Here is a 23,716-nt window from a genome sequence, read left to right as displayed (position 1 = left end):
TAAAGATATACGGGGATATGCCTTGGTTTGGGTGGGGGTACCTTTTCAGCGATTTTGGTATATTGATGGGTGGAGTTTCAGTGGAAACCAATGCGTCCAATTTGGGCGCATTTGAGCACCGGGCAAAAGCACCAAATTGTGACAAAATTGGGTCCTTTTGTGCAAAATTGGTGTTCTGATGGGTTGCAAAAAATAGGTTTAGAGAATAGTTAAAGTCTGCGTGGCACATTCCAAGTCTGCGTGGCACATTCCCGTACAACATTTTTCCAAGGACCTCCTCTGGGGCTTGCTAGCATCATTGTGTATGCATGTGGTTGAAGTCATCAACGTACAAAGATCAATCATAATAAATAGGCAAGATAACAGACGAAATAATCTATTGTGATGTTTATTATAAGAAATAAGACATAATATATAGTTTTACATGAGTACATGAGATGAAACCTACTACTATAATTATAAACACGTTATCAAATAACAAATTCAAATTATTTATAGTTAATGATATGATTTTCTTAAACTTGCACACGATTGGGGCTATGGGGCCAAATTGCATTGTACGAAATACACAGCAATATTAAAATATGAAAGAAACAAAATAATACTACATAATGGTAATGAACTAAAAGAACTGTCTTTAAAAAAGAAAACGTCTACAAATGAAGATCAAGTTTCCAAATTTTGCATTGATGAGTGCCTGAAATGCTGATACTCAAGAATTTACATTTTGAACGCTGAATTTACTCTAGAAATATATTCTAAATAAATTTAGTACAGAATTGTAACAAAAAGCTCAATGGAAATCATATTACTAAGTTTCATAACAATTCAAACAATCTATATTCAGTTGATCTTGAAATGACCTTGAAAATGTTTGTAATCACATCCACCAAGTTTCATGACAATCCAACAAATAAGGCAACATACTCAGTAAATTAAATAGATAGTCGTGAATGGAGCTTGTAGCAATCTGCTCACTGCACTGGCAATTATGAGAGATATCGGCTGCAAGTCTCAAATGTCTTCCGTGGACTTTTGCTTGGAGGGAGGGAGCAACTTACTAGAAAGAGTATAGTCTGCAAGCGAATGATCAAACTTAAGCGAATATCTTCCTAGCACAGAGAGAGTCTAGGTTACACACACTTCATGAATTATCATAAGAAACATATCAGCACCAAAATGATTAGACAGACTTTTTATGGGGGGACTTTTGAAATCGTCTGTATTAATGTGTCTTCTTTTTTACAACATCCTCTCGTGCCACTCTATAGTGACCTGTACGACTGAAGTATAGCAACTCTGTTTGGGCTTCATATCACTTGGGATCAAAGTTTTGACGTTAATTGACGTCATTAACCCGTGAAAGAAAGTACCTGAGTTTATACTCCACTGTCAATAGAGGTTGTGCATATGACGTATCATACCATAAATATGGCGGACTACTCAAATGCATTCAACAAAAGCATGATTGCAACTACCGCGACAGTTTGTCTCACACACATAGCAAATGCACTACGATGAAATAGGTTGATGACAACATTTGATTGAATGGACTGCACTGCGCCATGATTACGGTGAAGGGCACCGGTTCAAATCCTCAGTTTGGAGCCAATCGATAAAAGCATGTAGGGCATCTATAGCGATCGCGAATAAACATTGTCCAATTGATGAGGTTCTAATCACATCGTCTTCGTCTTCAATATCAATCGCTAGCAACTGAGCATTATAACTTTAAACTTGACTGGTCTTCAGCAAAGATAACCTAACTTTAGTCACATCTTCATTGTCCTCAGGTCCTAAACCTAATGACCTACGACGGAAGTACTCTGTTGTTTCTCCAAAGGTCACGTTATTTGTTTCCGGGACGTAGAAGTAGAAAAATATGGAGCTCACGAAGAGGACGGATGCAAAAAAGGCGAATGTATAGGCTCCTATGGCCTTCTGCAAGAGAGACGGGGGAAAACACACCATAATTTAAGTAATTTGTATTAATTGAAATAAATACATCATGAATAAACTAATACATAAATAAATTACCAATGCACATTACGCCGCTATCACAACTAATTGTCATCATTTACATGATTTAACAAAATGCAGCCTTGTTCTCATGCACACGATCATTTATTTGAGGTATAATCGAAGATCCTCAGTGCAGTGGGACAGATCCATGATCGGCTTGCAAGAGCTGAACCGTCGCAACCAGAATTAATAAATAAGAACATTGGGCGGTATAACATTCCCACACACCACACAAACGCACCCCGCGTCCAGCAAAAATGCAATCGAGCATCATACCTGTAAAAATGGTAGAATTTGTCCACACACGAACATCCCCCACCAGAAGAGTTGCAACGTTATACTATGACTTGCTTGACGTGGTCCTTGGGCCCATAATTCTGGACATACTATGAAAATAACAGGTCCTGCAGAAGAAAAAATGACAGAATATTGTTCTCTGTTTAAATTGCTCTCTTCCCTTCTTCTCTTCTTAGCTCTTCAAGACTTAACTTCAAATAAAACTGCAATCCATGCACAGCACGCCACAATACGTGTAATTTTTCGACGTAAATTCATACCAACTTAAAAGTATTTACGAGTTCGCCGCGCCACGGCGCGCGCGCGTCGCGGTAATCACAGTACATGTGCAGTCTGTCCATGTGTGATTGGTCGAGCTTTCGTCAGATGGGTCCCCGACTTCATCAGTCCATGGAAGGGATACGAGGTCTCTCGTACTTCCAATATCAGTCTTACGGCGTAGTGGGCGTATATACTCGTAGAAATCACATTATTAAAGATTCATAAAACGGCCCCTGAATCTTTAAAAATTATCCTATTATAACTTCGTACATTATTATACTTCATCAGTTATAGTGGACATACATGAAAATGTGCGTAGAAATACTATAACTAAAAAGAGATATGGATGTATTTCACGCTGTAAAATAAGGGTTCGTTAAGGTTTACCTGGACCAAAATTCCAAAACATGATGAATAGAAATATTATTGCTATGCTGATCCACGTCATCCATGGAAATTTTTCCTAAAAAGACAAAGTGAAATTAGGTTATCGTTTGATTTTCATTTAGGTAAGTTGTGTTCAGTCTGTGCGTGTATTTTACGACCTTGGAGTACTGAGTGTACAGTATTAGTTCTTGACTAGTACTCACATTCGAAACGACTCGTACACAGACATAATTATTACTCGTACTCGTACCAAAGTATGCCCTACGCATACTTTGTAATTGTGGTTTACTCGTATTCGTACAGCCGTACTCATGCTGTACTCAATCTCATGACGAATTACTCGTAGACTTGTACTCAAGCCCAAGTATACGCTGCTGTAGTGCACGTTAGTAACCATTGGTTTCTGGTTCAAGCCTGGGCTCATGCACCTGTTCCGAATTATGATATGCCATAGAATTTGTGTTGTGATCATTTCGATCAGTCAAGTGGTTCGTATCGAAGAAAGCGCGAGTCAGTTGACATAGCAACGGTCATATTCTAACGTGCACTACGCCAGCGAATTTGCAAACGCGTTCTCGAGATTTGCTATTGTGCTTTACTCGCACTCATGACAAAGTACCGTGACGTACGTGCAACACTGGTATTTGATGACATTTGGTACAAAAATCTAAAACCACGGGTTCTCTTATTTTATATAAATCCTGGAATAGTGGTGACTATGATTTAAATATAAATGCGTAATGATGTACCATCATGGTTTTTTTTTTATTGTTGTTTATTTTGTATTTTTTCAAAAATCGAACACTTACTTCCAAAATGGCTGTTGCACAAAACGAAGCCAGTAAAACAGTGCAAATCACAAAAGAAGACAGCATAACAGGTCGACGTCCAAACCTATCGCATAACCTCCCTATATACAATATGCAAACAATAGAATATTTGCTTATGTATAATAGAAGTTTATAAAATAATAAACAATAATATATATAAATAATATAATTATAGAAAATACAAGCTAATACACACGCTCGTGCACAGTGGCGGCGCCAGGAGGGGCAAAGTGAATTTCAGGGGAGCCAAAATCAACAAATTTTGCGCAAAATAGTCGCAAAAAGTGGTGTTTTTCGTAACTTTTGGTTTTTACTGGGGGGAAAGAGTTACCTGGAAAGAGTTCTGACAGGGGGCATTCCCCCCAATGATAATATAACTGTTCATGAGCCACTGCTCATGCACGTGGTGCTAACGCACAAGCTTACTCCGCCTTACACTCCACCCATACAGAAAAACATATTTGATATAACGTTCAGGTTTCAAGATGCACGTTACACGGATTATTTATATTACCAATGGTATCCACACTTACGCAGAGAGCCGATGTGATAAGTGCATCCACACCAAACAGTACCATACTTAAACTGATTTGATTTCGTGATAACCCTGCTGATGCTAAAAGGCTGGAGGAGTAAAACCAAAGCTAGAAAAGAAAAACAAAAATAAATTGAGTAAGTTAGTACAAGGTTGACGCCCCGGGGGGGGGGGGGGCACTCCCACTTTGGAGGTGACGCGTATGTAGGGCTGTTAAGACCCCCCTTTTCAGCGTCGCTCTCACCCAAAGACCCCATATATTTTTACGAACACATGTTCTGTCACCCAAAGACCCCTTATTTTTCCATTTGATCTGTCACCCAAAGACCCTTACTTTTCAATTTGAACAGCAACTTTCATTTATCACTGATTTTGTTACCTATTTTTGAAAAAACTAAGAAATTTGAAGCCTTTTTGAACTAAAAATTCGATTTTCGAGGATTTTTGACGCTGTTTTTTGTCATTTTCTCACCCAATGACCCCATATTTTTTACATTTTGCTCTCACCGAATGCCAAAAATCATGCTCTCACCCAATGACCCCATATTTTTTACATTTTGCTCTCACCGAATGCCCCTTAGTGCAAAAGTGCCAGCCCTCCACCTATATCCATTTCATATTGAAGGCCCCCCCCCCCCCGGAGTTGACGCATTTCATGTTTCGTAATACACTCAACGGGTAAAGCATTTTCCGCTGCGACAAAAAATGATTTGATATCCATTCTCAATGTTCTTGTGTCTGGTTTCAATGTTGTCATGCATGCACTAGCCCATCTACACTAAAATAAATTCAAACATTACCATGTTCATTCCACTGAAGCTATTGGCGGCACCAAAAAATACACAGATGGCCAACGGTAATCGCCACTCAGGCCGTCCATTGCGTGGGTTGAATAAGTGAAATACACCGACTTTGCATTTCTCTTCTAGTTTGGCTTCTCTATACATCTCCTCAATTTCATCATCGATATTTGCATCCTCGCGAAAGATTGTGAGAGCTATAACGTGCAACGGAAAGATGTACATGTAGACCATGTCATTACAATCAGGATATTTTTTTTTTTACAAATAATTGATGCTACCATTACTGTTTTCCTCCCTTCCTTTTTTACTTCCTTTTTGCCCCCTTTCTTTTCATCCCATCACTCCCTTCTTTCCCTCCAAATTCCCTTCCTTTCATCCCCTTCCCAATCCAGCCTTTGCCCTACCCGTCCTTCCCTTCTTCCCCCTCCCCTCCCCATTTTATATTTGGCGCGTGACTCACCTTCACGAGCATTTCGCTCGTCTTTCTTTTCAAGTAACAGCCATCTTGGGCTTTCTGGACTAAATGGTAGAGTGATAAGCGCAAACAAACTTAACAAGAATGGAGTTAGCCCGATCAATATGTCCCAATCGTAGTCATGGTTGAAGACATAAAAACTAAGCACCTGAAAAGATAGAGAGAATGGTCGTATCAATTAGATTATAGGTAGCGCTATATTATAGGTAGCTGATAATACTGATATTCTCTGATATTCTCTATATAAAACACAGAAATTTATTAATTTCTGTCCTTTCCTTTCTTTTCTCTTTTCTCCCTCTTTTCTTTTTGATTTCTCTCAAGGGGTGGGGCGAGCCGGCGGTCCCCTGCATCCGCACTTGTCAGTTGTGACGCTCCAAGGGCTTGAGCCCAGGGCCCCTGGTGGGGTCGAGGGCAATGCTCTGAAGCTGAGACTTTAGCAAATTTAGATACAAAAAATGGTATTGGTATTGGTTTAATATTTTCCCCGTTGCAACTTATAAGAAATCACGTTTTTGATCATTAGAAATAAGTCCTTCCCTCTCATCTTCCTTCTAATCCCAAGGGGGTGATTGAAGACTCAAAATCATCCCCTGGCTGACAAACAAATAAATAAATAAACAAACACGCCTTACCAAGCTGATGATTAATCCCACGTTATTACCGATTGAAACTGCCACAAGTAGAGTCCCTCGTAGATTTATCGGTGAAATCTCTGCTAAGTAAAGACCAGCTACGGTGAACGAAACTCCTATCGTAAAAAAATCATCAACATAGTGATAAGTACATTTTGTAAGAAATAAATCATTGTAGCCACAATATTTATATTCGGCACTATTGATTTGTCTTTAATAGTTTAATAAAGGTATAAAGTTTGGGCAGTATTTTTATAAAATAAATCGTAGTTTGCATCGTCCGATGACTTATCTCCTCGTGTGCACTGAACAGGGTCATCCATTTTTAGCGAGTGTCCAGCGTCCTCCTTTTACCTGGCTTCTTGCGAGATTTCCACTGAAGGTGGACGTGCACACACCCACCGTCTGTTTTCAGTGAATGTCCCGCGTCTTCTTTATACGTGACTTCTTGCAAGTTATCCACTGGAGGAGCTTTCTGGTATTTTGTTAGGTACATCGGTGATCGGTACATGACCGGGCCGCTAAACTTATGAGTGAGGTCTAAAATATTCGAATGAAGAGTTTATATATGTCTGCTTGTATTTGTCGAATAAAGGTTATTATATCAACTGGGTTTAGCCAAATACCGTAAAAACTCGACTTAATATCGAGCGATTTTAAAACATGCAAACATGAAGAGCCCCATCCACAAAAGTGTAAAGGGTTTGGAGCAAATCATAGATGTAGTTATATACGAACAAGTAAACCTGCAAATGCGTGCCTCAACCCATTAGCTCAGTTCGTAATGCGCCGGAATTGGGTACAGTTTCTTGTTTTCAAAAGCGCTCGATAGTAAGCATATTATGCTAACTATCGAGTTTTTACGGTAATATTACTTACCACTATTTATACCAGCAAGAAACCGAGCTACAATAACGGTTTCGTAGACATTGAGATACTGAGCGAATACGACCACCAGTAATGCGGCCAATATGGAAAACACATTATTGGCCAGGAGTGTCCGTTTTCTGAAATACAAAATGGGCAACGCAGCATGCAGCTATTATAGTATTACAACGACAAGAACCGGAACCTGTGGGAAAATAGGTCCGATTTTAGATCACATGATTAAACCGGAGTACTTGGAGAAAAACCTGCGAGGACGGTTATGAGTCGTGAGCCATGCTCACTTACGCCGGCCTGTACTACGGGGAATAAAACCCGGGCCGCAGTACACGAAAATGATCTCTTAGTTACAGTACTGAGAGTCTTGCGTCAGATCTAAGAACACGAGTTGCTTTCATGATGGTGATGAGCTTGAAAAAGTAGTCAGGTGCCAGGTTGTTGAGACATTTGGAGGTAAGAAACGGAAGTTTGTATAATTATGATGCGCTTCTCTACAGTCAACCAACGAAGGGATTGAAGAATTGGAGTTGTGTGTTCGCGCTTCTTGGTCAATGTAACAAGCCGGGCGGCAGCATTTAGTATGCGTTGCAGTTTGTTGATCTGAAGGATCATTTGGAAGCCCGTAGAGGATGCCATTGTTTGAGTCCAGTTTTAAGATGAATGAATGAACCATAATTATATTATGATCAAGATGTTTGCGCACATGGCCAATACTTCTAATGGTGAGCTAAGCAAAGCGGCACATGTTAAACATGGGAGAGAATGGAGATATTTTCATCGATGAAGACGCCGAGGTCTTTGGCTTGATCGATTGACGGGCTCTGCAACAGCATCACCCACAGTAAGGGATTGAATAATAGTATTGTGTGAGTAGCATGATGGTATGTGGACAGCCTAAGTTTTATTGTCATTCAGGGAGAGTATGTTTTTCACAGTCCAGGTCTTTATTTCACTAATCCGCTGACTTGGTAGCGCCTAGCAATGTCTTCAACCGGGGTATATAGCGTACAAAGTAACGATTTGTGGGCCTGTAACAGACCCTTGGGGAAATCGTGTGGAGTCAGCAATTTTGGACAACATGCTTGCGGACACGCATGTAGGAGTCAAACCACATGAGAGCGCTTCCTGTAAGCCGCTGAGAGAGAATGCTGCGGTCCATAATGTCGATAGCTGCACTTAATGCCAAGTGGATTAGTACCGCATCCTTTCGCTCGTCGACAGACAAAAGGAGGCCATTTCAGACACGGGTCTGCGCAGTTTCACAATTGTGATGTTATCGAGAAGTATTTTGAAACTCATGGTACAGTCCATTTTCAGCCAAGTAAGTTTTGAGTTATCAGATTGAAATTCCAGATTAGACAAACTGCGGTATACCTTTGAAATGATTGTGGATCAAGTAAGGTACGCTTTTTGATGAGTTGGATGACATCAGCCATTTTGAAAGTTGAAGGGAAGGATAACGACTGTGTCATCGAAGTGTTGAAGAGAACCTTGGAAGCTGATCTAAGCATTGTTTGACAAGCCATGGTGGCATCGGGTTCAAAGGACACGATTTGGAAGGCATACTATTGACCAACTTGCGTACTTCATCCTCAAGCATTTGTCAAGCAAAGCGTGAAACTCGCTGCACTGAAAGACCAAGGTGTTTCTAATTCTTCCATGTCCAGAGAGGGTAGAGTGTATGTCTTACTGTTATCAATTTGTGTTATTGAAAGGAAAATCTGATATAAGCATTGCTTGATAAGCCATGTTGGCATCGGGTCCAAAGGACACGATTTGACCAATGCTATTGACCAACATGTGTACCTATTGCTCAGACAAAGCGTGAAACTCACTGCACTGAAAGAGCAAGATCTTCCATGTCCAGAGAGTGTACAGTATATCCGGAGAGTGTCTTACTGTCTGCTTAAAGTTACCATGAAGCGTTTGGACTTTCTCATCAAAACAAATGGCAAAGTCGTCTAGAGCTCTAGATAGCATATACGACATAACCAAAGAGTCCTCATGGGGTTACGGTTTGTGGTTGGACCAGGACCAATTAGGTACTCTTCCTATTAAGACTGCCTACCGTTTCAAAATTGCAACCAACAAGTCATTGACACGGACTCTCTACTTCATTGGCGTAGCCAGGTTTTTGGAAAGGGGGCACAACTTGTTAATATTGGAATTCGTGAATTATTTATCCCCATTTGTTGCCCAGTTTAACTTATATTATGCCTAACTTATGTACTAACGTAACGTAAACAGGCAGAGGCAGTTCAGGCCAACATGTACTTTGCTTCTTCACCATACCATGTACAAGCAGTGCACACAAAATTGTCTACAAATTGTTGACCCCAATTTTTCCTGCCTAGGCTAGTTGTGCACCGACGGCCTAAGGTATACTGACGGCCATGATGAGCACAGCCCCCTCCCCCTCACTGGCTACGCCACTGCTTGTAAGAGATAGAATAGCGTTTATGTAAATTGCAAGACAACCTACAGGCAGAAATACAATTAAGAATTTTTGGTTTGACTTACCGTCCAATTAAGTCGCCTGCATATCCCCCTAATATACTTCCAACAGCCGCTCCTAAACACAAAATGGACACCGTCACAGCCCACAACAAACGTGTTGTGCTTTCCGTTAAGATGGTGCCTCGTCTGTCGATTTGGGAGCTGTTATAAAATTTCTGTATCACCTGAAATAAAGGATCACATAAATGTTAGTGCTTCTTCTATACTCACTAGCGGGTACCCGCGCTTCGCGCGGGCCCCCGCTAGATGAGTAAATGGGAGCGGTTAGTAAACGGGATCGGTTAGTATAAACGATGGAAATGGTAATCATGTCAATTGGTATCGCTTTTAACAGCTCAATTATTACGCGGTTAGTGATGTGGTAGGCCTACCATTTGTTGCCTCTACTTTGCAAACGACGTTCTTTCTTTCTTGCTTTCCCGTTCTTTCTTTCTTGCTTTCCCGTTCTTTCTTTCTTGCTTTCCCGTTCTTTCTTTCTTGCTTTCACGTTCTTTCTTTCTTGCTTTCCCGTTCTTTCTTTCCCTCCCTTTCTTTCTTGCTTTCCCTCCCTTTTTGTTGCCTCTACTTTGCAAACGACGTTCTTTCTTTCTTACTTTCCCGTTCTTTCTTTCTTGCTTTCCCGTTCTTTCTTTCTTGCTTTCCCTCCCTTTCTTTCTTGCTTTCCCTCCCTTTCTTTCTTGCTTTCCCTCCCTTTCTTTCTTGCTTTCCCTCCCTTTCTTTCTTGCTTTCCCTCACTTTCTTTCTTGCTTTCCTTTCTTTCTTTCTTTCTTTCTTTCTTCCCTTTCTTTCTATCTTTCTTTCTTTCTTTCCCTCTTTCTTTCTTTCTTTCTTTCTTTCTTTCTTTCTTTCTTTCCCTCTTTCCTTCCCCTTTTTACTTATTTTTTCTTTGTCTTTCCCTTTTTTCTTTCAGTTTCTCTCTTTCTTGCGTTCCATTTCTCTTTCTGTTTCTTGCTTGTTCACTTTCTTTCTCTCTCTCTCTCTCTCTCTCTCTTCTTTCTTTCTTTCTTTCTGTCTGTCTATTTCTTCTTTGTTTTCGTTTCTCTCTCCCTTTCTCTTTCTTGCTTTCCCGTTTCTTTTTCTTTCTTTCTTTCTTTCTTTCGTTCTTTCCCCCTTTCTTTCCCTCTTTCCTTCCCTCTTTCCTTCCTTTTTTCCTTCCTTCCTTCTTCTTTCTTTACATAGGCATAAATCCGGGATGAGTAATAAATTCCTCAATATTTCGATAAGGGGCATGATCTACTGATCACTTCCATGTTGACGCATGTATGTGGGTTCCTTTATTTCTTTCGTTCGTTTTTTTTTTATATGTGTTTCTGTTTCATCAAGTAGGCCTATAGCAACATTGGGTTTCAAGAAGGTTGAGTTACATAGCGTAAATTCCGGTGTTGGGGTGGGTATACCCCCCCAATGTTTTGATAAGGTCAATGGTCCGTACAATCACCCCAAGTTCACACATGTATAATAGATGTGGGTTTCTGACAAAATTAACCTCATTTTTGGCCAAACTAAAAAGTGCTAATTTTTGCGGCCTTCGTGCGAATTTGTTCCACTTTTGCACAATATAATTCACCAGTAGGCCTAATTAGCTTGCCATAAATTATTCTGTCGCCAAGATGCTGGCTTCACTGTAGGCCTATTGCAAGAAATTGATTTAAACGGACCCATCCCCCATGCCATGCCAAGAGAAATCTACGCCATTGTTAATGTTGCCAAAAGATGCCGGATTCACTATTAATATGCCTACTTCAAGAAATGTTTTCATCCCTCCCTAATGTCAAAAAGAAATCTACGCCACGGATATTTAGCGGTTGCGGTTTTATACCATGCTATAATCTGCTAATAATGTCCCACACTCCCCATCGAAATTCATCACAACCTGACAAACGAATAAACTCAAATTACTTTCCAATACCGTATATATGCCTAGGCCTACCTTGAATTTAAAATCTTCGGAAAGTCATCACAAAAGAAGTTTCCGAAAGTCATAATTTGCATAAACGAATGCAGTTGATTTATTATTATAGCCGTTGCGGTTACCATGCCGCATAATGCCCACTCTCCGTCGAAAGTCACCACGAACGGATAAACTAATATCACTTTCAAAATTATTAGATCACTTGGACCATTTATTTTCAAAATACGTAACTTAAAACCACCTTTGTCTCAGCCATTAATTTGTTAGTTCCGTCTAAGAGATGTGATATTTTCCGTCTTAGATGAAACTGGAAGTTTTGTTACCATTAGCGCGTCGGGAAGTTGCCACGACCTGTGCGTAATCCGCGTATAGCAACGCAGCAACGGACCGTAAATAAGCGGGCCACCATTGGTTGATCTACCGAATAAATCCAAATAATTATTTGTATTTATTAATTTATCTATCTATCTATGCATTTACCATTCATCTGGAAATGCTAGAACTTATTTATTTATCTATTTATTAATTTATAATTTATCTATAATCTCCGAGATGATACCGATGAATCGATCAGTTCCTCTTCAAAGTATCGATTATCGGCAAGTTCCTCTTTAATAGTATACGGTTATGCGAAAATTTGGTTGGAAACGGTCAAGAATTAGCTGCAAAAACAGTGAAAATATGGGTAAAAACGGGTTTTGTTATGAAAATCAGTTACCAGCCTACGCGTCACTGCAGCTGGCCGGCAGCGCGTCGGCGCCGCGTGCGTAATGCGCATTACGCCAATGCGCGCGTAAACGGCGCAGAGCCACACGACTTGCGAGCCAGAGACCAGTGGACATGATAATATCAATATATTTTATTAACATTCACCAAACAAACTGGTATAGTTAATATTTACAAATACAAATATTTACAATTGAAATTGCAATATTAAAGTTACAAGTACAAATATTTACAATTATAGAAGAAATATAAATTAGTCTTAATAATAATAGACAATATTAATAGTGGCGCTCAAGTCCATGTTACATTGAGCCTATAGAATGAAAATATGACAGGGGGTCGCTGCTCTAAGCCCAAATGGGAACTTTGTTATTATCTATAAGTCCATGTTCGTTCGTGAATCAAAAGCTGATTTGACGAATTTGGTTATTGGAGTAATACTGTCAAAATCACTTGCACTCATTATAAGTTTGAAAATGTCAGTGTCTACCATACCATCTATATCATACATTTCATGTATTGTAGATAATAAATCTTGGCGAGGGTTGGTATAGAAAGGACATATCATTACAAAATGAAATTCATCCTCCACCTTATTTAAATTACAAAGTGTACAAATTCTATTCTCTGGATTAATTTTTGGAGAGAAGTGACGCCCTTTTCGATCATGAGATTATGTGCGCTTATTCTTAATTTACAGAATGCAGCCCTGGAAGATCTTTTAGCGATAATAACATAATTTTCTGTACTGAAAGAATTTTTGAATGTACAATATGTTCTGAGTTTAGGACTAAAATTATTAATATGATTAACCCAAAGATTGTTATAGACGATTTGAAGTTTAGATACAATAATTTCATTAAAATTGGAAGCGGTGATCGTATTTGGTTTATCCCAAATGTCAATCCTATTGATAAGGCTAAATATATTTTTTATACCTGTCGACCATGTGAAATTATTAGTACACACTAACTTTCTGTTATCTACAAGTGCTTGAATTACAAGAGAATCATTACCATTAATACATTTTTCGTTTAGCTTCCACCAGTATTTTACAGATAAAGAAAGCATAGTTGTGAGCAGTGGAAAACTACCTAATTCGCCTCTTACTGCATTGTTAGTGGATTTTTATGAACTCCGAGTATAATTTTGCAAACCTTAATGTGAATAGATTCACTTGGAAGTTTATCACATGTTGTAAGAAAGTTTGAGTCGTTCAGTTTGTTTAACAAATATGGTGCCCAAACCTCACATCCATAGCTAAGGATTGGTTGGATGAGGGTCTGAAATAATTTCATGCTACATTTGTAGGAGTCACTTATAAAATTATCCCTAATTTTATAATATGCTTTCATTGCTTTGTCTTTAAGTCTAATCATTGCTTTTGTAAATGAACCAGATGGTACAAAAATGATACCATAAAATAATACGGAAAGAAAGAAAAAAGGACAAAAAGGTACATGGACGGGGACGGGTCACGGGATACCGGGTGAACACGTCCGCAGACACGCTATGAAAGGACGTAATAAATACGGGAAAAAGATGTGTGTTGTATAAACAACATGAAGCGGTACTATAAAGAAAAATAAAATTTTCGATAATTCTACCTGTTCAGTAATTCTTCCTGTTATAGTGAACGCTCCCATTTACTCATCTAGCGAGGACCCGCGCGAAGCGCGGGTGTCCCGCTAGTCTATAACAAATTACCGAGTTGCAAAACTTTTCGTGATAAAAACTCGAACGGTGGTGATGCAACTGCAAATTTCACTTTTGCAAACCGAATCATTCACCGAGTTACGCTGCATATTCACCTCATTTAAAAAAATCTTAGTGATTAAAGTCTAAAAATGAGTAAAAATAGTTTTAAAAATATCCAGGGACCTCAAAATAGTGAGCATCGGTTACCATGTCCGCCTAAAACTACATCGCGTCAAACAAAAAAATATTGCGTCTTCGCATATCAACACGCCGCGTCAAACAACAAAACGCGTCATCTCGCGACATCGCGTCAACACGCTGCCTCTAAAGCAAGTGGGAATATTAAGCACGGGAAAAACAAAATGAGTGAGGGGAGTGCATGGGTGCCATGAGTTGGTGATATTATTTAACAATCCGCGATGCATGGGTATAGGTGACCATCAAACTTTGCGAACATGGCAAAAATACAAATTAATAGCCGTTCTAAATTTTTTGAGCATAGGACCCCGGGATAGGACATACTTATATACTGACTTAAAAATTGTACATTTTACGTTTCACATTCAGGGGGCACAAAGAAGAAGTTGGTTAAAATGAATTAAATGAAACGACTGATCAATCGGTGATAAATTAAGGAGTTGGTAAAATAAAACTCGGAGGGTGGTGATGCATTTGGAAAATTGCATTTATTTACGAACCGCGAAAGACGGGTGACCGCTAGTAGATGTAATATTCCTAGAGTTTGACCATGTTTACTTTTGAATACCCGCAAGATACCTTTTTCCTCTTTCCAAACATTCATGTTAACATGTTAAAGGAAATTTGTACCTTGACAATTGCCCGAAATGGTGTACAATCTACGTTTTGACAAGATTTCTTTACGTCTTTTCATTGAAGAAAAAAAGATGACCTGTATTATCTTGAACATACTGCAGTTATTGTCCGTTTTCCTATACACAATACACAATACACAGTGCTCTTTCCCATTGACGCGTGACCTCTACAAATAGCCCTACGTTAACAGTATGGGGATATGACTAGTTAACGTCGCTTTGTGAAAAATAACCGGCCAATATTAAAAGTACTCTTCTAAAGTTCTAGAAAATATAGTTTTTAACATGTCCTAAATTTTTAGCTAATTTAGATGTTTGGAAATATTCGTACTTTGGTGTTTTAGTTAATGTTATAGGTAATAGTACATTGCCTAGTTAACGTCGCTGTGTGAAAAATAACCGGCCAATATTAAAAGTACTCTTCTAAAATTCTAGACAATATAGTTTAGTAACATGCCCCTAAATTTTTAGCTAATTTAGGTGTTTGGAGAGGGTCGCACTTTTGTGTTTTAGGAAGGATATGTAAACGACAGATAACACCAAAAATATGAAGAAATTATTTCCAAACCGTGTTAAGTCAACAATCATTATGTTGCTCATTTTCAAGAATGCTGGTTTACAAAAAGCAGGCAATTGTCTCATTTCGTGAACAAAGGTACACATTGTTTCCTTTCGTTTCCTTTATAATCGGTTACCCAACTGAAGCTATAATACCAGCTTTATTGCGATATCGCACATGAAAACAGACACTTGTGCACAACCAGAGAAGATCCGATTTAATCAGTTGAGCTGTTTCAATGAGTGTTATCTTGGTTTAATAGCTTTTAATGGGGTTAAGTCCTGCAAAGGTCGAGATGAATTCTACTGTAGACATGACTGCATCATGACATGTTGAAACAAAATATTGGAATAAAGTATTTGGGTGCAACTCACTATTAACTCACTTGATGGTTGCTACACAAGAATGCTTTAAGAGCAGTATACAACATCAAATGGAGCTGTATCGAAAATCTCACAGAAGATCAGAAAGAGGAGGATACGTTTCGCTGGGCATGCATACAGAAGCGAAATCGAGCCTGTAGCCAAGCTGATCCATTGGACACCAAAACATGGAAACAGAAAACCTGGCAGACCCCTCTAACATGTATTGAAACAGGACACTGGACTGGATATGGGAATGGTTATGCAAGACAGAAGGATTTGACGTGCTTGACGTTTTAGTGACGCTCTGTTATAGATCCTATATGGGGATGTTCGTTTGTTTAATGTGTTGAATAACGTAGTTGGGTTTTTTGTTGGGGTTTGTTTGTTTTCCTTCACTTACCTGGCTGGGGGCACTTATGACCCCACAATGAAATCCAACCTGTGCGCATGATCCAACAGCTACAGATATGACTGTCAACAGAAGCCGAGTTGTACAACCACGCTGCAAGTTTCAAATAAGAATGAATAATCATGATGTTAGTTTAAATCCTTTTTCTCGTAACTAACACTATTTGGATCATTTTGAAGACATTGATACAGATGATGTACCAAAGCCTTACCATATACTATTAGCCTACATTGTGACCCGTGTCTCGTCTCAATTTGAGAGTAACGCCATGTTGAATTTCGGAGTGTCAGAGTCGAATCAGTGCATGTTGGTCTCTGTTTCTAGTACTGTCTTCTGTCTGTCTCATCTGAAACTTCCGGAGGAACTCGGCAGGGGCGATTTCCATCAACCATTTCACCAAGCTTACACATGGTCAATTTCTACAAACTTTTACGTCTATTTGGAAACATCATAGCCTGATGGTCCATTTTTGGACGGTACAATGATTACTCTAGGGTCTGTTGAGTAAAAGCAATGGCCGAGATGGGGTTCGAACCCACAACCTTACGATCATGAGTCCAATGCTCTAGCTACTGCGCCACACGACCCCTGTACTGTATATCCTGTGTCGTCTTGAAGCAGGTCCTCTTGGTCTTCTTGTGATGTCCTTTGGCTCTGTTTCCTTGTGTGACTTTCCAAGTAACCAGATCAGATGTAATCCTCCCTTTGGTTCTCTTACAGTGTCCTGCAAACCGTAGCCGGTTTGTAGTGATATAGGGATTCAACAACTCCTCCTATACCTTTGTACAGGAGCCAACCGTTGTTAATCCGTGATGAATCCACACTTATACTATAGCGTATATACGCGAACGCGAGCGAGACTACGCGTTACGCGAGAGCGCGTAAAATTCGTCATGTTTGGAACCTGTGTGCGTATGCAAGCTTTACTAATTAAATTCAGTATTTTTCAGCGGCTAAACATTGCAGTTTTATTCTGTAGTTTTATCCCAGTTTTATTGCTGATTTTAGCAGAAAAATCATCGAAGTTTTTGGAAGGCTGAGTGGCAATGATTAACTGACATTCCTCATGAAATAATCATGTGAATTATACGATCTTTAGCTTCTTTTCGTTGTTGAAAGGATTCAATCATGTTTCACCGTTGTTCATCACCGTTTAACAACTCGCGTCCGGCGCGTCTGCGTGGTTTACTCCGCTCGGGCAGCTAAAGCTGCCCTCGCGAAGTAAACCACGCAGACGACGCGGCCGCATCGTTGTTAAACGGTGATGAACAACGGTGAAACATGATTGAATCCCTAAGTTACATGTGGAATATCTCCATACAATTCTTTATTGGTAATGTGTATTTTCTAGTGCTGATTGCATCGTAACATTCTATTATATTACAGCACCCACCCATTGCTTTACTAATTTTCAAAACAATACAGCAGGGATCTTTCTACAGTGGCTTGGAACAGGTATGTGCATGTGTCCCGGGGTCTGGGTAAAGAAGATTTTCAAATATTATCGAGTTTGTTACAAGGTTTCCATGCCATTGCCTTTCTTACTTTGATGTTTTGCACAATACTCCTAACCCACGAGTACTTGAAGTCTTAAAAAACTACTGCCAGTAAGCTGCCATACAGTTTGGATTTCAATCTCTGTCGAGAGCACATCGTCCGCTGCCAAATAATTCATTACCTAGACGATCGTGGTCTTCTGGCAGACAGCCAATTTTGATATACAATGTAGGAAGAGTCGATCCTGCGAATCACAGCTGTTATGAATAATCCTTGGCAACGTGAAGGATTGTGGGTAAAAAAAGGCGCCGCCATTAGAGGCCAGAAGGATTCAGGCTAGTGTTCATGTGGGGCTCGATCGAAAGCCTTCACATAGTCGTAGAGGAGGATATCAATCTGATATTTATAGCGAAGTCCTTCAGCCAGGTTACAGCACATGAGCGGCCGTGCGTGAGTATTCGAGGACTGGAGGATCGAGTCTACATGAACACCTTCTCCAGAAACTTCACTACTCTATATGTGGTCCGTGGTCATCATTTCTCTTTTCTAGCACGGCGTACCAACTAGTCATCCACAAAGAGGGGCAGTGCAGTTTGACAAACGTCACATCATAAGGAGTACCCCAGGGCACTGTCCTGGGGCCCCTTTTGTTTCGTGTGTTCAAAAATGGTCTACCGGAGTATGTGTCATAAAATATTCCTCTTTTTTCCGATGACCGCCTCCTTCATGTCCTTGTGGGTCACACTGGTCTGCTTAATGTCTTCTTTTATCCTTCGGGTGGACCAGCAGGTTTTTAAGCGTGTTGGTAGGCCTCATGGCTGTGGAATCATGTGTACAATATTCCTTGTATAGGATGCGACAAGTCTTAGGAGTATAGGAGAGGGACTGGAAGACAGTTCGGAACAAGGAAAAAATAACGTAAGAAGGGCTCTGAAACAAAAGCGGAAAGAAGGTTCACGAGAACAAACAGAAAAGAATCAACTTCAGAACAGCACAATTCACCATTATAGACCACATAGCTCAAAAAAATCACATCATCGAATGGGAAGGGGCAACAATCCTCCATAAGGACTCACATGCATTCTCCAGAAGAATAAAGGAAGCAACCCACATTCACAAAAAGGGGACCAAAGCAATCAACCGTGATGAAGGTGTGGTTTTTCTCGAAGAGAAGTTTTGTGGGAAAAGCAGTGGACCAAGTCACTTGTGATCAAGCCATCTGGTTCAGCCCTAATGGCGAAAGCTAAAGTCAGATTTAATGGATTTGTCAAGAAAATTAATGTTTGAACTAAGTATCTACAATCCTACAAATGCATCTATTTATTTCATCAAAAAGTGGTTCCCTTTATGACATTTTTTGCGCCGATTACGAAAAGTGGCGGCGGAAGCATTAAAAATTAGGGAAGAGTCGGGACGAGCATATTTTGTTCCGGTTTTATTGGGACTTCTTTTGCACATGTTGCACGCGCAAGCGCACGTGAATCATGCGCGTATTTTTTTGGGGGGGGGCTTTGGGGGCGCCAGCCCCCCCGGGGTCAAAGTAGGGGGCGGCAAAAACGAAGGGGCGGCGGAAGAAGAAGGGGCGGTAAAAACAGGGGCGGCAAAAACGAAGGGGGCGGCAAAACGAATTAGCAAAGAAAAAAGGGCGAAAAAAATTGAAAAAGCATAACAATTTTTGAAAAAAGTTGCTTTAGGGCGCTAGCGCCTAAAATCCTTTTTTTTTTTTCACTTTTTCAAACGACCGTGAAAAAAATTTGGTCAACCTTTTCGGGCTGTTAAGGAAGGGGCGGCAAAATTGTTTCTTCTTCAGCCCCCCGGGGTTGGGGCGGCCACGGTACGCCACTGTGAATGAAAGTGTGTTTTGCCCAAATGAGCTATTTTATGGACCAGTGCGCGCAGGCGTATACAAATTTTGCAATTTTACCCTAGTTGGGCCAAAAACTTTGCTGTTTTTTCGTGCTAAAAGGAATAAGCAGCTAGGCAATAATTGCTATGTGATAGATTTTCTTGTTTTCCACCTTGCATCACCCTGCCCTCCCCCTTCTATACCAGGTAGAAGCGGCTTTCGAGCGCGCAGCGCAGAACTGGTGCATTTTTGTAATTGAAAAAAGTTAACCTATTATAGGATCCAAGTATGTCCAACTTTCAAAAATTAGAAGTTTTTAAAGTCGTCCTTACTATTTGAATACGTTGTAAAAACAAAAAAGCGGGTCATTTCTGTGAGTGCATAGCTCATCTGATTTATTAATTAATTCGGCATGATCGTATAACAACTGTCAATGTCAAAGCCTTTGCGCTAGTCGCCACTTTTGACTATAACCATGATAACCTTGGTGATATCCATTGTATAAAGGTAATTTTGTAGGAACTATTGGAAATAATACATTCTGGAGGGGTTTTTAAATTTCTTTGTGTGTGGTCATAACAGGAAACTTTCGTGTTAGGGAAACGAAACTTTAAAATGTAGGCACAAGTGTACTTTGAAACAAAGAATGTACTTCCCATCATGAACAGTAAATGCGTCAATAAACTGTTGTCGTAATCATGGTAACTGGGACACTGGGATGTAAGTGAGTTAAAATGTAGGCACAAGTGTTCTTTGAAACAAAGAATGTAGGCCTACTTCCCATGAACAGTAAATGCGTCAATAAACTGTTGTCGTAACCATGGTAACTGGGATGTAAGTGAGTTAAGCAAGGACCGATCCTGCTTCTTTCTGGCAACAAAACTTCAAAATGCTTCTCCTCCTACATGTTACGCCCTACAATTACGTAACTTGCACACATGTATCGGCTATATCCAGTACCCATATGGTGTAAACGAAATTGGGGTCAAAGGTCATTAAAGGGGCATTGCCGGTATATAACCAAATACCTTCAAAATGCTTCTTCTGCCACATATTAGGCCTATATAGCACAATGACATCACTTGCACATTATGCATCGGCTATACCCAGTGCTCATAACTTGTTCACAGAATTGGGGTCAAAGGTCATCAAAGGGGTATTTCTGGTATTTAACCAAATACTTTCAAAATGCTTCTTCTACCACATATTACATAGCATAATGACGCCACTTGCACATATGCATCGGCTTTACCCAGTTACCCATAACTCGTACACACAGAATTGGGGTCAAAGGTCATTAAGGGGGTAAAATCTTACAATTGTATTATCTGGACATCTGTAAGGGGTATGGGGCTCAAACTTGGTGACAACAAATCTTGTGACCAGGGGAATATTTTGTAGGGGTCAGGTCAAAGGTTATGCAGAGGTCAAATTTTAGAAATGCAATTTCTGGACATCCGATAGTGGTACAGAGCTCAAACTCTGTGACAACAAACTTAATGACCATGTGGGAATATGTTGGAACACATTGCAGGGGTCAGGTCAAAGGTCATCTGGTTCTTCTTCTTCTTCTGGCAACAAACTTCAAAATGCTTCTCCTCCTACATGTTACACCATACAATTACGTAACTTGCACATATGTATCGGCTATATCCAGTGGCCATATGGTGCAAACAAAATTGGGATCAAAGGTCATTAAAGGGGCATTTTCGGTATATAACCAAATATTTTCAAAATGCTTCTTCTGCCACATATTACATAGCACAATGATGTCACTTAGACATGTGCATCGGCTTTACCCAGTGTCCATACCTTACACACAGAATTGGGGTCAAAGGTCATTAAGTGGGTAAAATCTTACAATTATATTATCTGGACATCTGTAAGGGTTATGCCTCTCAAATTTAGTGACAACAAATATCATGACCCAGGGAACATTTGCAGGGGTCAGGTCAAAGGTCATGCAGAGGTCAAATTTTAGAAATACATTTTCTGGACATCTGTAAGGGGTACGGGGCTTAATATCAAGGGGAACATTTTGGAACACTTTGCAGGGGTCAGGTCAAAGGTCATCTGGGGCCAGATCTTTAATTTAATAATTTAATAATCTGGACATCTGTAAGAGGTACAGGGCTCAAACTCAGTGGCAACAAACCTTATGACCTGGAGAACGTTATGGAACATCATACAGGGGTCAGAGGTGTCGGGTCAAATGTCATCTGGGGTCAAATCTTAGAAATACATTTTCTTGACATCTGTAAGGAGTGCAGGACTCAAACTCGGTGACAACAAACCTCATAACCAGGGGAACATTTTTGGAACATTTTGCAGGAGTCAGATTCCTCCACAACACCAACACGCCCAGCTAGGTTTGTGGTCTATGACCACCATTTGCCACTAGTATTAACTCTAACCGTACCAGGTACTACAAAATACCACTTGATATTATGCGCTGTTCCCACGTGCATCCCACGTGGTGTGATGACGCAATCGCCCCAAAGTGATTTATATAGGCACGGTTTCGCTGGTCAGCGAAGCCCAACACCCGTGGCTAAGTGTCGCCGACCCAGTGCTTGTTCGAATCCCACCCAGAGCAAACGATTTCTTTCCTTGTTTTCTCTCTTCATGCCTTCGTTCTTTCCCTGCCGTTAGGGTTAAGAAATGAGTTGCTTTTCGCCAGTCTTTCAGTGACTTTGACTACAGAATCCATGTCTGGGTAGACAAAATTACAATTTCCGTGTAGATGTCAATCGATGTTATAAAAAAAAAACCTTTGTAACATCTGACGACAACGAACTGAATTTTTGTGTCATGACTTTTGTAATGATGTGCCAATGACGTTAAAGACATTAGTCTTCTCTGGTATAAGTGACCCTACAGACTTTTTATTCGGCGTAAAATATTCGATGTAACATATCTACGTTATTTAATCTATTCCCATTCTGTTTCCAGTAATGTTTAAGTTCTAACGAAGGTTTGATGATGTAAAATCGATAATATATTTCTACCAGATATTATACGTAACATATTATCGATTTTACGTCATCAAACATTCGTTAGAACTTAAACATTACTGGAAATAGAACGGAACTAGATTAAATAACGTAGATATGTTACATGAAATATACGTCAAATACTCGGAGTCTGTAGCGGCCCTAATACACAGGATACTGTAGCTCCCTGATGGCTCCTCATCCTGGTGGCTCAATATAAATGTGGTTCACACCTTTATCATGTTTATGTTATGGTGTTCGAGACAATCTTAACCGTTTTAGTAAATACACCTAGCCGAAAGTGCGTTGACTTTGTCACGCTGACCATAGCCAAAGGTCGCAGATAGGGCAAACTATACATTTAGGATTCCTTATGACCATTTGGCATACTTTGAAAAGAATTGAGATAATTTATAATTTTGACCCCATGTTTGACCCTAATTGACCCCAACCAAAAATGTCTGCCACTCAGCCCAAGCCAAATTTGTTCAATATCTTTGAAACCTTTCTTTCAAATTAATATTTGGTTAAGAAACATTTTTTAGATCTCTTACTTTACTACCAAAACATTAATTTTATGCGGCCTAAGATGGATTGCTGTTTTCTTTCATAGATTTTTCATGATTATCTAGCTATTAAATTTAAATAATCTGATAATAACAATTCAGTAGATTTTCCAACTTTATGTTAAATTTAACTGGTCAAACAATCGGATTACATAAAAAAAAATAGAATTTCGCGGTTCTCGACTTGCGCGGTTAACGACTTCTCCACGCAAAGCGTCGGCCGCAATTCTTCCACCTTGACGCGCATAATTTGAACCGGTACAATTTAACTTGGCCCTAAAATGACCTTCACATTATTTGCCTCGCTAAGAGAGTTGCTGATTGATTGCCAGTAACAACGTGGCGTGGCTGCCAGGTAATAGGTTCCCAGCAAACACAAAACGTTTTTGACATCATTCGCAAAAGGTTATAAAAGGTTGTCAGAAAATGTTTAAATGTCGGGTTATATAAAGGGTATATTAAGGGTATAAAACGTTTTCATGACATTCAAAAACATTTTTTGATAATCTTCTGCCCAACAAACACAAAATGTTTTGCAGAAAACGTTTAAATGTCGGGTTATATAAAGGGTATAAAAACGTTTTAATAACATTCCAAAAACATTTTGAAAACTTGATACAAAACATTCTAAACAGAATGTTATTTTGGGGTTGAAAGAATATTTT

The 23,716-nt window shown here is 39.7% G+C and overlaps 1 protein-coding gene across 2 annotated transcripts in view; it reads right to left on the bottom strand.

Annotated features, from left to right (window-relative positions):
• Nucleotides 1-387: 387 nt before the first annotated feature.
• Nucleotides 388-23,716, bottom strand: part of LOC140162748 (solute carrier family 2, facilitated glucose transporter member 7-like) — a 30,041-nt gene continuing 6,712 nt past the window's right edge. For both annotated transcript variants that reach the window (XM_072186075.1, XM_072186143.1), the window contains exons 2-12: nt 16,141-16,242; nt 9,651-9,811; nt 7,125-7,252; nt 6,246-6,361; nt 5,596-5,758; nt 5,133-5,329; nt 4,331-4,441; nt 3,777-3,878; nt 2,968-3,043; nt 2,299-2,426; nt 388-1,941 (exon numbers count right to left, since the gene is read on the bottom strand). In XM_072186075.1, coding sequence (XP_072042176.1) covers nt 1,732-1,941; nt 2,299-2,426; nt 2,968-3,043; nt 3,777-3,878; nt 4,331-4,441; nt 5,133-5,329; nt 5,596-5,758; nt 6,246-6,361; nt 7,125-7,252; nt 9,651-9,811; nt 16,141-16,242 — 1,494 coding nt within the window. In that variant the 3' untranslated portion in view covers nt 388-1,731. The remainder of the gene's footprint in view (nt 1,942-2,298; nt 2,427-2,967; nt 3,044-3,776; nt 3,879-4,330; nt 4,442-5,132; nt 5,330-5,595; nt 5,759-6,245; nt 6,362-7,124; nt 7,253-9,650; nt 9,812-16,140; nt 16,243-23,716) is intronic.

Source organism: Amphiura filiformis, chromosome 1, assembly GCF_039555335.1.
Source record: "Amphiura filiformis chromosome 1, Afil_fr2py, whole genome shotgun sequence".
Taxonomy (NCBI): domain Eukaryota; kingdom Metazoa; phylum Echinodermata; class Ophiuroidea; order Amphilepidida; family Amphiuridae; genus Amphiura; species Amphiura filiformis.
Note: the sequence above shows the minus strand (reverse complement) of the source record. Positions and strands in the feature narration are given on the sequence as shown.